At 45.7% G+C, this 15,274-nt stretch overlaps 3 protein-coding genes across 9 annotated transcripts in view; 2 read left to right on the top strand and 1 right to left on the bottom strand.

Moving 5' to 3' along the window:
• Positions 1 to 2,515, top strand: part of LOC103393440 (keratin, type I cytoskeletal 13-like) — a 4,560-nt gene extending 2,045 nt beyond the window's left edge. The window contains exons 2-9 of one of the 2 annotated variants that reach the window (XM_025064631.1): positions 23 to 528; positions 652 to 734; positions 826 to 982; positions 1,279 to 1,440; positions 1,564 to 1,689; positions 1,766 to 1,840; positions 2,022 to 2,167; positions 2,298 to 2,438. In XM_025064631.1, coding sequence (XP_024920399.1) covers positions 23 to 528; positions 652 to 734; positions 826 to 982; positions 1,279 to 1,440; positions 1,564 to 1,689; positions 1,766 to 1,840; positions 2,022 to 2,167; positions 2,298 to 2,367 — 1,325 coding nt within the window. In that variant the 3' untranslated portion in view covers positions 2,368 to 2,438. Of the gene's footprint in view, positions 1 to 22; positions 529 to 651; positions 735 to 825; positions 983 to 1,278; positions 1,441 to 1,563; positions 1,690 to 1,765; positions 1,841 to 2,021; positions 2,168 to 2,297 lie in introns of those variants that run through there. The other variant, XM_008330408.2, reaches the window with a different exon arrangement.
• LOC103393431 (RNA binding protein fox-1 homolog 1) overlaps positions 1 to 15,274 on the top strand; it is a 363,631-nt gene that overhangs the window by 43,908 nt on the left and 304,449 nt on the right. The gene's annotated exons all lie outside the window — the stretch shown is intronic.
• On the bottom strand, positions 3,211 to 9,521 carry LOC103393441 (zinc finger protein 773). Its single transcript, XM_008330410.3, has 3 exons — positions 9,233 to 9,521; positions 7,568 to 8,234; positions 3,211 to 7,149 (listed from the first exon to the last, which is right to left on the bottom strand). The coding sequence occupies exons 2-3, from the start codon at positions 8,042 to 8,044 to the stop codon at positions 6,016 to 6,018; spliced, it is 1,611 nt and encodes a 536-aa protein (XP_008328632.1). The 5' UTR covers positions 8,045 to 8,234; positions 9,233 to 9,521; the 3' UTR covers positions 3,211 to 6,015.

Raw genomic sequence — 15,274 nt, 5'->3', positions numbered from 1 at the left:
CTTTCCTCCCCGCCCCCCCCCACCCGCTCCAGCGGTGGTGGTGGTGGTGGTGGTGGCAGTGGCGGTATGAGCTCCTTCAGCATGGTGGGAGGAGCAGGAGGCAGAGGAGTGCAGGTGTCTACGGGCAGCAGGCTCTTCTCCTCTGGGGGCAGCAGCTTTGGAGGTGGTGCAGGTTATGGTGGTGGCTCTAGTTTTGGTGGCCGCTCTAGTTTTGGTGGCGGTGCAGGTGGAGGTTATGGTGGTGGCTCTAGTTTTGGTGGCGGTGCAGGTTTTGGTGCTGGCGGAGGTTTTGGTGCTGGCGGAGGTGGATTCGGAGGAGGAGCTGACGACAGCGTCATTGGAAACGAGAAGTTCACTATGCAGAACCTGAACGACCGTCTGGCCACGTATCTGACCAAAGTGGCGGCACTGGAGAAGGCAAACGCCGATCTCGAGCTGAAGATCCGAGAGTTTGTGGAGAACAAAGTGGGGCCGTCCACCAGGGACTACAGCCACTTCTACAGCACCATCGCAGAACTGCAGGGAAAAGTGAGGCTGCAGAAAAACCGAGCCGTGTTCTAGTGAAAACGGCTGCTTCATCTTGACCATGTGTTGTTGATCTGTCCTACTGTTGTTGTTGTTAACAATCTGTTCTTGGTTGTTGACCGTCAGATCCAGGATGCCATCATCGCTAAAGGAACAGTTATTCTCAGCATCGACAACGCTAAACTGGCTCAGGACGATTTTAGAGTCAAGTATGAAAAACAGACGTCCGTGCAGACTTACACACAAATTTGGGGGCTTTTTCTTGAAACACGTTTGTTTGCTCTCCTTCACCCTCTGCAGGTTTGAGAACGAACTGTCCATGCGTCAGTCCGTGGAGGCTGACACCGCCGGTCTGAAGATGCTGCTGGGAGAACTGGGTGTGGCCAAGACGGATCTAACCATGCAGATCGAGAGCCTGAAGGAGGAGCTGGTCCTCATGAAGACCAACCACGAGGAGGTACAGGCGCTCCAGCCACTACTTTTGTTGTATTAACAGCTAAGAACACTGCAGTATTTAGAATAAACTGGAATAAACTAGTTCAGAATCTTGATTACACAAGTTCAGGCAACAGGATTTAAACTAAAAAAGGAGAAAAAAATGATCAAAATATTCAAATATCAAGAAGCTAACAATATAAATATACATGCTGATAACACATAACACATATAGGTAACATGCTAACCACCATGTAAACGTCAGTCTTTCTGGACATGTGTGGACCTTACCTCGTCCCGTCTGAATCTCCTCCTCAGGACTTGATGTCCATGAGGACTCAGATGAGTGGTCAGGTGAACGTCGAGGTGGACGCTGCTCCTCAGGACGACCTCAGCAAAGTCATGGAAGACATTAGAGACCACTACGAGGCAATCGCTGCCAAGAACCGCAAAGAGCTAGAGTCCTGGTACCAGAGCAAGGTGAGGAGAAGAACACTGGTCTGTCTCGTACTTCTGTCCCCAAATCTCCTGCTATCAGTCTGTGACGTGTGGCTTTTTCCTGCTGGTGACTCTCCTCCTGCCCCCACGCCCTGACCCTGACAGTCAGAGGCGCTCACTCAGGAAATGGCCACCACAGAAATGACACTGAAGTCGACAACGTCGGAGGTGAAGGAGGTGAAGAGTCAGCTCAGTGCCCTGGAGATCGAGCTTCAGTCCCAGCTCAGCATGGTAAGACCGTTCCACGTTCCTTCAAGTCCTTCACTTTGGTCATAGTAGAGAGACTAAACCCAGCTCCATTCCACAGAAAGCCTCTCTTGAATCTCAACTGGCCGAAATCCAGAGCCGCTACTCCATGCAGTTGAACGGGTACCAGATTCAGGTGAGGAACCAAAGTCTGACACGTGTTGTGACGGTGAAATGTCCAGACTCTGGTTCGACGGAACTGAAACTTCAGGTCCATGTTCCTCAGCTGGTGTTGGGCCTGATGGTGGTTCAGCTGGAGTCTCTTTTCAGTCTAGAGTCAGGTGGAGTGTGAGGACTAAGGTCTGGTTCTTCTGCAGGTGACGGGGATGGAGGAGCAACTGGTTCAGCTCAGGGCAGACCTGGAGAGACAGTCCCAGGAGTACCAGATGCTGCTGGACATCAAGACCCGACTGGAGATGGAGATCGCCGAGTACAGGAGGCTGCTGGACGGAGAGGGAAGCGGGTAAGAAAGATCCCATGTGGACCGCAGACCTTTGAACTAAAACTTTGATAATCCATCTGAAGTCCAGTAGTTAATACTTAGCTGTAGCTGCGTGTAGACACAACTCTGTCTCGTGTTCCTGGTTCTGCAGAGGTTCCTCCTCCTCCTCATCCACTGTCACGACCAAAGTCATCACCAAAGTCATTGAGGAGAGGATCTGAGGCCAATCATCTGCTGTGATCAGGGGAGGAGTCGGTGTAAGCCAATCACGTCTGCCGCTCGTCCAGGGCCCATCCGGAGGAAGAACAGGTCATGTTCTTCAACTCGCTTTCCCTGATCATTCTAGAAATAAATGTCAATTAAACCCAACAAAACGTGTCTGAATGTTTAATTAAAAGTTCAGTAAGTATTGGCCAATGGCAAAGGTGGATACATTTCAGCCAATAGCACTGGTATCTACAAATGTGTCCCAATATTTAGCAAAACCTGCTAATGGTTAGCTGGAAATATAGCAGAAACTGGCTCAAGGTTAGCCAATATTTTACATTACTTACCAAAAATATAATATAATAGGTGTTAAACATGACAAACAATAAAATAAAACAAAAAACAAACATCTCACTGAACTGAAAAAAGCTAAAGAAAATGCCAAAATAAAAAAATAAATAAAATAAATCTAATGTAGCTCAGAATCATATTAAAGTTAAGCAAAAAATGCTAGGCCACAAGATTACTGCCTCCTGGTGGTCACCTGTATTTTTGTATTAAGTCTTGAAATATCAAAACAGCCCCCCCCCACCCACCCAGATAGGGAGGGTGGAGTTTCCCACCATACATTCAATTATGACATCACTGTTTAGATCCAGAGGTTCAACAAAAGTACAACTCTTCAGAGGGGAGTAATTTTTCCATTAAATTTTTTTTAATAATGTTTTGTGTAAAATATTCACTTCCTGTAAAGTTACTGAAAATGTGTCACATGACATATCAACAAAATAAACAACGTATAAAAACAAGAGTGAGAAACATTTTCTGTAATAAAGTCCTTCAGTTTTTCTATTTTCTTTTTTTTTTTTAATAAATGAGGAATAGATCTGAACACAGTGAGTGATCTGTGGGACGCTGAGGCCGGTCGGTTGGAATGGTTCGAAAGGATATTTTGGTCCTTTTTGGATTATCAAACACAACTGTGGACAACAGGGGGGGGGTTCTTGAGCTGTAACCGTCATCTGCCGAGTGTCTTTTTTTCCGGGTCTGATGCCGACGTACACATTTAAAGATGTAAAGAACGACGCGTCGTCACATTCACCTGATTTGATTGGTTGAAAGCAGTTTCTCAGTTTTCAAAAATGTTAAGGCAGTTCATCAACATAAATTTATCTAAAGGTGGGCGGGGCCTGCTGGCAACAGGTAGCGTGCCAAGTACTAGCCGTCCTTTGGTTCTACAGGTTATGTTTACTTGTTGACACAACATTTACAGCATTGAACCTTGTTGATCAATTACCCTGATGGGCGGGGCTAAATGCCTGGAGTGTTACATGGACTGATGCTGATGTTGATAAAGTGACAGTGATAATTAAAAAAAAAAAAATTGACAAATTTGGTCAGTTAAATGTAGTCAGACAGGTTAGAGCCCCTGCTGGAATGTTATGGAACAACAGCTTAGTAACCTGAATCTAAAACTGCTAAATCAGGGACTGGAATCATTGCTGCTAGCTTTTAGACATCATTGTTAGGAAAACAAAAAGTGATCAGACACTTGTACCCTTCACAGAAGGCAGGGCCTGAATTTAGGTGATGCAGGTGAATGGCTTTAGCAAAACGCTGTCATGGCCGTCGGCACGGCTGAAGACGCCAACGCAGCTGAAGTTAACTTTAACTGGCTAGCTGCTGCGCTGAGAAACTTGAGCTGGCTGTTGTGGTCTCCAGGTGTTCTAAAAAGAACACGCCACTGATCTGACACACAGGAACAGACTGGAAACATTGTCACGTGGATAAAATTAAAAGTAGACGTAGTAGTACCGATGGCAACCACAGGGAAGAACTGATGTCTAGAAAAAAAAAAAAACAGAGTCCATCCAGCTGATGAGATTGACATTTTGTCAAACTAAAACAAACAAACAAAAAAAAATGTTTCAATCATTTTTTAAACATTATTTGTCAGCAGGAGTTAACTAGTGTTTAGCCACCAGGGGGTGACAATGTCTGCATGTGGTAAAAATTATTACTTGATTTCAAACATCTGTAAACATTTATCAGTTTCCAACCAAGGTCACTAGTGTCAGGTCAAGGGTCATAGGATGATTGGTTTACAGGAAAATGGGAAGGGGATGTGACGGGGGGGCATTGTCCGATTGAAGATGGGCTTCAGTAGACGCTACTGAACTTGTGTGAAAAAAAAACTAAAACACTACCCTGTTCACATCAACACTGTTCAGTTCATTTGGCAACTGAGAGAAAACTCCAACAAAGATTAGGTCTCGAGGTTGAACCTGGAATCAAACAATACTGATGTGTTCTACACGTGGGGTAAAAGCAGCAACTTCCTGTTTCTGGCAGTAACAACTTGGTACTTTGTTTGTTTTGGTCCCAGAATCCAAGCTGTAGTTACCAGTACTGTAGTTGGTTACTAGGTTCTCGGGTCATATTTCCTGAGGCCTCCGACAACTGGACCAATTGTGCGTAGACTAAGACCACACTGCACTGCAGGTCTTTGTGGTCCACATATGACTCGTTGACCCACATCCTAAGAGACCTGCAGTGTGAAACTAGTCCAAGTCACTTTAGCTCCACCCCCTCGTTTCATAACAGAAACAGACGGGATCCCTAGTCCAGGTTCACAGACCTAAAGGTGTTGACAGTTTATCCTACTGTTTGTGAAAACCTAGTTTATAAACAGTTTATAAAATAATTACAAACTTCTCCTACAGGTCACTTTTGTAAAAAAAAAATCATAATTGACAAAAATCTGTTCTTTTTTTTTTAAACTGTAAACATATATATTTAGCTTTAAAACAAAGTAAGTGCTTTTCAAAAGTTGGATGAAGGTACTGCACTGAAAGTGAGGACACAGCACACTCTGCTGGACAAACTTGGCCATGATTCCAACTCGATTAGAAGTTGTGATATTAAACAATTGAGATAACTAACTCCTGTAAATGCCGCTTTTAAGTGTTAAATAGTCCTTTTAATTTACTCTGTTACTTAAAGTTTGATTTAAAACATTTATTCTAAATGTTCATTTATAAATATTTTTAACTCTCGTTATTTTTTAATCTAATTTTAGAGGTTAGAGTGCTGTAGTGGCAGCGCCCCCTGTCACCAGAAGGCTCAGGGTTCAATGTTTGTGGACTGTTTTTTTTCTTTTCAAATTCATTATTTACTGAGTGAAGTAAAAAAACGGGACCTGGGCTTAACATTTAGTGATGACCCTGAAGTTCTGCTGGGATCATCGGAACATGAAGGCCACAGTATCGGGATCTGGAATCACATAAGTCAGGACTGCTGGAGCTGTTGCAGGTAAAACCCTGCTCTGGTGTCACTACACAAACAATGAGCAACGAGAGGATGAAGTGTTTCCAACCAGGACATTGGTGCAGGCAGGCAACCAAGAAACTAAGCATTGTGTGTGTGGTTTTTTTTTTTTAAATTCTTAAAAAAGAAGGGGGGGAGTTATCTCCTCCATCAGTCCGGAATGATGGTCTTTTTACAGGCCCCGCCCAAATTCCCAACAGACCCCACATGTAGAATGTAAAAGAGCACAAAGGTATTTAAAAGTAGAAAACAGTTCATAGATACAGAATTAAAAAAAAAAAAAAAAAAAGATAATACTTTGTTTTTAACTGGGAGGTTAAAGGGGGGGCGTGGCCTTAGCTGCTGTCACTCCCCACTGTGCTGCTGCTGCTGCTGCTGCTGCTGGCTGTGTCCGATCGCTCTCGTCTGTGGATCTGCTCGTGTGCTTTGAGGTGACCTGACTGACTGAAAGTCTTGCCACAGTGAGGACAGGCGTACGGCCGCTCGCCCGTGTGGATCTGCTGGTGCGCCTTAAGGTGGCCCAGGCGGCCAAAGCTCTTGCCGCACTGCGTGCAGCCAAAGGGCCGCTCGCCGCTGTGGATCTTCTCGTGGGTTTTCAGGACGCCTGAGTTGCTGAAAGTCTTGCCGCATTGAGAACAGGTGAAGGGTTTCTCACCCGTGTGGATCTGCACGTGGTTGCGCCAGCTCATCTCCTTGCTGAAGCTCTTGCCGCAGTGCAGGCAGCAGTAGGGCCGCTCGCCCGTGTGGCTCAGATGGTGCGCCTTTAGCTCCTTGGACTGGCCAAAGCTCTTGCCACAGGTGAGGCAGATGAAGGGCCGCTCGCCCGTGTGCAGGCGCTGGTGTGAGCGCAGGTCGTCGGCCTTGGTGAAGCCTTTGGGGCAGTGTGCACACACGTAGGGCTTCTGGCCCGTGTGAATCAGCTGGTGTCGCTTCAGGTTCCCCGCCTGACCAAAACTCTTGCCGCACTGTGAGCAGGTGTAAGGGCGCTCGCCTGTATGGATGCGCTGGTGTGTTTTCAGGTTCCCCAGCGTGCTAAAGTTCTTCCCGCACTGCGTGCAGGAGAAGGGCTTTTCCCCCTGCATGTTCCGAGGTTTCCTCACAGTCAGACTCTTCTTGTTGACGGCCAGACTTCTGCCTCGACCTCCTCCTCCCGACCCTGGTCCGGTCGCACCCGCAGACGACCCAGCCGACGCCTTCCCGTCCTCGGCAGACGGGTCGTACTGTCCCCCTCCTCCGAACTCAGGGTCCAGTTTGCCTATACCGTCCAGGAGCAGGGTGTCAGGGCGGAGCTTGTTGAGCTCCGTACGGAGCTCAGCCATGTGTATGGACTCTAGGCCGTTGTGCTGCAGGTGGGCGGCCATGCCGTTGGACTCGGGGTACTCTGACTTCAGGGAGCTGAGATCTGTGGTGTAGTAACACTGCAGGTCCACCTGGTGGTCAGACTTGATGTAGTCCAGAGAATCAGTTACCTGTCACATGGAAGACGAGTCATCATCACTCATTCAAACATTCAACAACATCAAACGTTTTCTATAAACTCTTTCTTTTCTTTTATTATTCTTCAGCCTTGGGTTTACTGACAGCTAATGCATCTGTGCCAGTGTGAGTGCAGCCAGGGTGGCATTACTGTCAGTGGGTGGTAGGTCCGATTTTTTATTCTTTTTTTTACCAAAATATATTGATAAAAAAATAACATTGTGAGGATTAAGGGGCAAGTGTTAGATTGTGTGAATTATTTTTTTGCTATTTTTCCAAAGTAAGCTAACTGTGCCTAGACTGCTAGCTCTATTAACTCTGATATCTCTATTAGCCTTGTTAGCTAGCGCTAAGAACGCTGTGGACTCTGCTAACGGTGGGAACCACCAAGTCTGCAGACTCGTCTTTTACCTGAGAGATGTAGTCGAAGACAGAGCTGGGCTCGTAGGGGGACTTGTAGTCTAACTCTGGAACGTCGCTGTGATGAAACTGATCCAGGTGGTGCTGCTGGTTCTGATGGTGGCCGTGATGTTCAGACTTGATGTAGTCCAGTCCACTGATCTCCATCTTGATCTGGTCCTGCCCCAGCTCGGCCGTGGACAGAGGCTGAATCTCCGACAGGTCAACAGTCCTGATGGTCTCCAGGTCTTCATCCTCGGGTTCGCTCTTCACGCACGGCAGCATCACCAGAGGCTCGGCAATCTCCGCCGCCAATGAGCTCAGCGTGGGCGTGGTGCAGTCGGAGGAGAGGAGGGCCAGGGAGGGAATGGGGGCTGAGGCGGCAGGACCCGAGCTGCAGTCCGCCTGCAGGGAGGGGTCCAGGCCCCGAGGGGAGCTGCAGTCGGTGGACAAGCCCAGACTCAAACAGTCCATCTCCAGGTCTGTCATGGTGAGGGGGCGGAGCTAATCCTCCCCACCTGACTCTAATGAGAACGACGATGACGGCTGGCAACAAACTGTCCTTAAAAAAAAACAAACAACCGAGCTTCCAGTCCTGGGGAGATGAATGGAGCCTTCAACGTGAGAGAGATGTGGCCCCCCCTCAGCTCAGCCTTACACACAGCTGACAGAGACCAGCCTGTGGAGACACAAGTGGGACAGACATGAGACTCACTTGACAGACAAAACAATGGGGCGGAGGGGCAGGTCTCCACATGTGACCAATTTACGGGTCAGCGTTCTAATAGGAGCCTGACTGTGAGGGACCCTCACAGTAAAAACACTTCTTGAAACTCTTTTTAGATACAAAATAAAAACAAAATAGACCTCTGTCCTACATAAAGTACAGTGAAGCTTTCACCACATGACACTGTGAATATGTATATGTGAATATTTATTTATTTTAATCAATAAAACTGATGTTGCTGGGGTAAAGCTACCTTTGTGCGAGCTAAGAATGCTAACAGGGTTTGAAAACTATTACAACAAACATAAATATCACAGCTATGACCTCCAGTATCTGACAGAGAGCGTCTAATGAGACATGTAGCAGATTTGGCAAAGGTTAGTCAAACAACACAACGTAGTGAGCTGACAGTGTTAGCAGATGTAACAAATACAGTTAGCAGACATAGCAGTGCTAGCCGAAAGTGGTAACGTGACTAACAAAGCTGTGGCTGGAAGAGTTGATAGAGTTCAGTGGGCTAAACGAAACACTGTGAGTGCTATGGCCAGAACAGACAGATACAATGCAGTTAGCAGAGTTTTCGGTGCGGCGCTAACTGCGCTAGCACTGCTTGAACAGTTGCTAAGATGCCGGACGCCATCTTGTGCGTCCCCTCATCCTCCGGAGGCCTCCGCAGCTCAGCAGCGGGACTCACTGACGTTTGCAGAGGGACAGAGTGGGTGAGGGGGCGGGGGGCTGAGGCTGGAGAGGAGAGGGGGAAAGACAAACTCACACAAACACGAGAAAAATGCAAAAACACATAACACTCAACGATGGAGGGAAAGCGGCGGCGGCGGCGCTCGCACTGACGCGGCTCCCCATGCGTCAGACAGGCCGCTGTTCAGATAGAGGGAACGGATAACACGCCGCTGTGCGGCCGCGGATCAGAGCCGTCAGAGCGGAGCTTTTACCTGATGCTGGTCCGGATCATGGCCGCTGCACTTCCCTTCGCTGTCCGTCAATCACAGCTTCTCCACCGGAGCCGCCACGTCCACCCGCCGCCTCTCCTCCTCTCCTCCCTCTATCACAACTCCCTCCTTCTTACCTTCACTCCTTCCGTCTTCCCTCCTCCCTCCCTCATCTATATTCTCATTCTCCTTCTCCTTCTTCTTCTCCTCTTCCCTCCTCCTTCCTCGTGCCCGAGCAGGTAAGGGCGGTAGGTGGGAATATAGTCGCGGGCACATTAGCGTGAACGCGGCCATTATTTATATTCCCTAAAATCAAAAAGATTGATTCAGTAAAGCAACATTACAGACAAAATACTACAAAAAAAAACCCTCAATATCATTTTATCATCATCATCACTGGGAGCAGAACAATATTAAATAAAAAGAAAATAAAGCAGCGAGGTAACATTACAAAATTTAATTTAATGCCATTAAAGGACTGTCTAATCCATCTGGCCCGCTTGATGAATTTTGAACATAAAAAAATACACAAACAGTTTATGTTCAGGATTTGTTTTGTAAAATTATATTTCATTCAATATAAATATATAATAATAATAATACATGTCTAATATACTTGTATGTACTAAATCTGGACAGGTGTCTTCCCTGGGGCTGACGGTCTGGTTTAATCTGAACCTGATGAGTTCATTTCTATTACTAGCTACGCCTTCAGAACAGACCTGGTTGGTGTCGGAGTTGGGTTTGTCATACATGTTTGGTAACTGTGTAATTTAAGTAAAACAGTTTGAATCTACATTTATTGAAGTGGGTGAATCAAAGGATTCTTTCATGGTAGGCTGCTCTTCATAAATATATAATAATAATAATACATGTCTAATATACTTGTATGTACTAAATCTGGACAGGTGTCTTACCTGGGGCTGACGGTCTGGTTTAATCTGAACCTGATGAGTTCATTTCTATTACTAGCTACGCCTTCAGAACAGACCTGGTTGGTATCGGAGTTGGGTTTGTCATACATGTTTGGTAACTGTGTAATTTAAGTAAAACAGTTTGAATCTCTGACTATTGAAGTGGGTGAATCAAAGGATTCTTTCATGGTAGGCTGCTCTTCATTTGATTTTTTTTTTTGATTGGGGTTTCAGGACATTTTGCGACTCAACCCTATAGGACAAGATCAGACGTCACTGCACTTGGTTATAACTAATGCATCCCATAAAAGCACCTCGACATGTGATGAATTGTATGAATGAATGATGAATCACGACATTAACCTACAGCGTGGAGGTTTTCCAGAAGAGTGCTGCAGAAAAAAAAGACTCCAGACGGTAAATGTCAACATTTATTGATTTTGTTTCAACAAAAAAAAATCCCTATAAGTACCCAGTCACATAGGACATCAAATATCGCCAATTAAAACAAATGCGTATATAAGGAGAGACAGGGGAGGGGGAGGGTAACATTTAATAATTCCATTGTTAAAAAAAACATTGACAGTACTTTGTTCAGACTCAACATCAAATGTAAAAACAACTGAGGAAATCTGAAGTTCAATCTCCAGCAGGTTTTTTTAGAGTGCTGTCCTAACACTGGCTTTTATCAAAAGTATTGCATCAAATCCAAACACAGGGGAGTCACTTAGTTTAGTTTAGAGTAAAAACTGACTTCATAAAAATATAAACCCGTTTAAGAAATCCCTTTCATTCTCAGAGCAGTAGATCCAGGATAGTTCCCTGTGGAACCCCACTTGACTAATTCACATGGGACCAACTCAGGGTTCTTCCAGGAACACTGTGGATGTGGATCCCTTTTAGTTTAAGACCCCTTTTTTTTAGGTTTAAGGTCCCTTTCAGACCAGATCTCCAGGATAACAAAACTGTTAAGAAACATTTGCACATGTACCAGGAACTAGTACCAGGACAACTGCTTCCTCACAGCAAGGAGCGAGAACTTCAGTAGATAAAAGAATCCGAAATTGTATTTAGGCCAAAACAGTCCCTGCTCCAGAGGTGAAAGTAAGAGGAAGTTCAGGAACCTCCAACGTTACTCATCGGTCACAGAACCTGCTGTGTTCCATTTCAATCAGAACTACTTTTTTTAAAACCCACTTTCGTTAAAGAGTGACGGACATCAGTGAGTGACTGGTCCGAGGGCAGGTATGTGAACCGTCTGCTATGAGACAATGCAACCACTGTAAGACGAAAACAGTTCCTGGTACTAAAAGGTTGTGGTACCATGAGGTGAACATGAGGTTGGTGCTGGAGCACTCACGGATAACAACAATAGTTGGTACCGTTATTTATGTTTGACCAGTGTGTTTATTGCACCCATCTTTGAAGTAAACAACGTAGCATCTATGTGATCATCAGAAGGAAAACCAAGGCAGATTTGCTCCTGTTTCAAAGCTGGTCGGCAGATCAGCAACAAAGTTTAGTCACAGCTTATTTTGGCGCCACAGTACTGTTGGGTACCGATAACACCACTGTCTTTTTGAATCCGTAACAGGGAGGATACTGAGTGCACGATGCTCTGTTAAGATTACACACACATACACACACACACACATAATTGTTATATTTTTTAAAAGTCAATCAAAACAAAAAATATATTTTTTGCATCCAAACTTTTTTCTCTCTGATCCATTCATTTTTTCGTTGATGACAGTCAGTGAAATTCATGATTTTCTTCATCAACTTTAGACATTTTTATGTCGATGTATGAATCCCTCACTGTGAGTTATACATTTTTACCAGTTTTTTTTACATTATCAATTATATAATAATAATAATAATATTGGGGCACCCGACATTCAAGTTTGTTACTGGTATTAATAAAGCTTTTGTTTATTTATTTGTTTTTTCAATTATTGCCATTAACCTAAACTGCTTTCATTCAAGTCAGGCAAATCAGCATAATTATGAAAATTAACTTATAAAAAAAATGGATATTAGGGGTTTGTTCCTTTTTTTATCTGTTGTCATTTCCATTAAGCTCAATTCTGCTACAAAAAAGCAACAAATGTCAGAAGTAGAAATTTTTAAGGTCCCTAATTCTCACTATGTCTTTTCATTTAAAATAAATTTGTTTTCAGCTGTCTGTGATGTCACAGTGATGTCACAGTGATGTCACAGTGAAGACTAGCCTTTACCTGCCTTGCTATCAAAAGATACGCTTTTCCTATTATTTTTTGTCGTTTGTTTAAATTTTCTGTCACTTCACACATCTGTAATCTGTCTGTGTGGACTGTCCTTCATTCTGGTCCGAGTTGCTCAGAAGTCTGGAGTCAGAGTCCATCATTTAAACACAGTCTGTAGGCATGGGTAGAAAAATGGAATTTAACAAAAAAAAAAAAGTATAAAAGTGACTGTGATGAAACATGGACTCTGATGAGGTAATGAGGTTTGTGTGGATGGAAAAAAATTGTAACACCAACAATTTCTAAAAAAAAAAAATTGAGGTATGTGGAAAAAAAGTGCAACCAAAAACATGACAAAGACGACGACCACGTTCAAATTTGGCAGAAAAGCAGCGGCTATTTTTCAGATGTTAGCAAAGCAGAGTAGAAGCTGGACATGCAAGGTTTGGAGGAGGTGTTTGTTAAAAAGAAGCTATTCCTATATACAAAATGAGAGTTCCATCCATGGACATCAGTCAGACAAAAAAAAAAATGGAGCTACATTTAAATCTACAGGTTCGAACAGAAAGAAAACGACGGCTAATAAAAAGAAAATGGAAATAATAAGCAACGGTTTGTTGTTCCTAACTATTTTGTTGCATTTTTGCATTTTGAAAGAGGCAGCGCCACCAAATGGGCTATCTTTGCAGCAGTTCACGCTGAAGCTACAGAACATTTTAATTAAAAAAAATTAAAGAAAAACAACTGACGCTTCAAAATACTGATATCAGCGCTGGTTCATTCAATAAAAAAATGTTAACACAAAAGGTTTGTGCCCACACATGATGCTGTGGATCAACACAAGCTAAGCTAGTAGTTAAAAAAAGCTAATAGAAATTTCCACGATTTATGCTATTTTTATGCTCATCCGCAGCCACATGAGCTTGACGCTCATCAGGAGGGAGGGCCAGAGGAGTCCTCTGCTGGTCTGAGTCTATCCATTATAGGGCACTTACTTGGACAAACTAGACCTTTGTCTTCTGACACCCATCAGTGTTTCAGTCAGGAGGCGTCGGTGTGGACAAACAAGTGTACTGCAGCGGGGCAGGGAGGCAGGGAGGGAGGAAGAGGTAACGACAGTTCCCCTGTTGTCTCATCAGCGACACGATAACCCTTACAAAAATGTCGACTCGGCGGAGCCTGCAAAAACATGAAGTTCCACAACAAACATTTGAAGATTTTAGGGTTTGACACACAAAAAGACATCAGCAGGTAACAGGAAGTGAGGTCACGTGGGGGAGGGAGAGAGGACAGCGAGAACATTTTCACCAGACACCAGGCATCGGAATCAGGAACCAAGTCCAGCGAGCCAGGTCAGTACTCCAAATCAAGTCAAGTCACCCGAGTCAGGCATCAGGTTCACGGATCGGGTCTTGAAGTCGGACCGGCTCTGCTTCGGGTCTGGTTGTGATGTTTCGGTCCCTGCCACAGGTGGGTTCAGGACTGCTGGGCTGGGTGCTGGGTGTGGACGTGGCTGTGGAGGCGGGTCACTGAGGAGAACCTCTTGCCACAGTTGGAGCAGCTTAACGGTGAGGGGGCGGAGGCGTGTGGAGACGCAGACGAGCCGCCGTCAGCGATGGCCGTGGTTTCTGTCAGGTGGGTCTGACGGTGAGCCTTCAGGAGAGACATGCGGCTGAAGCTCCGCCCACATTCGTCACACTCTGACCAAACGCGCCGCCTCTTCTTCTGTTTGAATCAGAACCAAAAAAAAAAGATTAAATCTAAAGAACTTGTTTTTCCATCAGACATACGTCAGAGCTTCCCTACTCACCTTCCTCCCTTTATCTTCCTCTCCTCCTTCATCCTCCTCATCCTTGGGACCCCCTGCCTCGGCGCCTTCTGGACCAGCATCCCTTGGACCGTCGCCGCCCAGGGTGACCAGTGAGTCTGCGGTTCCTGCTTCTCCCCCATCATCTTCCTCCAACAGCTGAGACGGGAGCGTGAGGAGACGGTGAAGCATTGACGCTGAAGACCGCCGTCCACAAGAGCCTAGAAGGAGGAGGGGTAGAGGTGGGGGGGGCAAAGGTCAGAAGGGCGGAGCCAGGGGGGTTCAGATTCAGTGCTTTCAAAGTGATATTTGCTGAAATCTCCTTCAGGGACCACGTGTCAAATCACAGAAGGATGTTTTTAAAAATCCAGGTTCAATTGTCGTAAAAGCGTTAAGTTAAAAACTTTGGTGCAGAATTTACCTTCACCTGGGAGTTGGGCCTCAGCTGCCTGGCTCAAGTTGGTGGTAGGGCTCAGGGCGGGGCCGTGGGAGGGGCCGGAGAGGTTCCTCAGAGAGTCCGCGGTATCATCAAGAGTGATTTGGTCAGGAGAAAACACCTCCATGTCCTCCAGAGGTGTCCAACGGGGGTCCTGCTGTGGGGAGGAGGGCGCGGGCTCCAGGGTCACTGAGGAGGTAATAGGAGGCTCCGCCCGCTCCTCGCCCCGTCCACCTCCCTCCACAGCCAGCTCTTTAATCTGTAGGACGTCACTGCACCATTTCTGCCCAAAGACCTTGTCCAGGATCGGAAACCATTCCTGGGAGACTGAGAGCACGGGGGAGCGCTGGGAATCTGCAGGAGCAAAAGGCAACTTCTTCACAAACATTCCCGTTTTGGCAACATGTTTGGCTAACTTTGAGCTATTCTTGAAAGCTCATAAGCTAGCTTTCATCAAATTGTATCTTAGATGATCTAACAGTAGCCAGAGGTTAGGTTTTTGGTTAGCCTTTGACCCACCTCCTGCTTCTGTCTTCTCTTTCACGACTGCAACCTCAGCCAGATCTTCTCGGGCATCCTCTGAGCCACTGGGTGACACCGAGTCGTTCTCCGAGCCTCTCCTTTTACCCGCCACTCCTCCGCCGCCGCCGCCTCCTCCTCCTC

This window comes from Cynoglossus semilaevis, chromosome 17, assembly GCF_000523025.1.
Source record: "Cynoglossus semilaevis isolate Cse_v1.0 chromosome 17, Cse_v1.0, whole genome shotgun sequence".
Classification (NCBI taxonomy): Eukaryota; Metazoa; Chordata; class Actinopteri; order Pleuronectiformes; family Cynoglossidae; genus Cynoglossus; species Cynoglossus semilaevis.
Note: the sequence above shows the minus strand (reverse complement) of the source record. Positions and strands in the feature narration are given on the sequence as shown.

What these genes read in the sequence shown, in the direction of transcription:
- LOC103393441 (XM_008330410.3), bottom strand. Translation starts at nt 8,044, where the DNA reads ATGACAGACCTGGAGATGGACTGTTTGAGTCTGGGCTTGTCCACCGAC. An exon ending in TCTTCGACTACATCTCTCAG is followed by an intron (nt 7,150 to 7,567) that starts GTAAAAGACGAG and finishes TCCATGTGACAG; the next exon opens with GTAACTGATTCTCTGGACTA.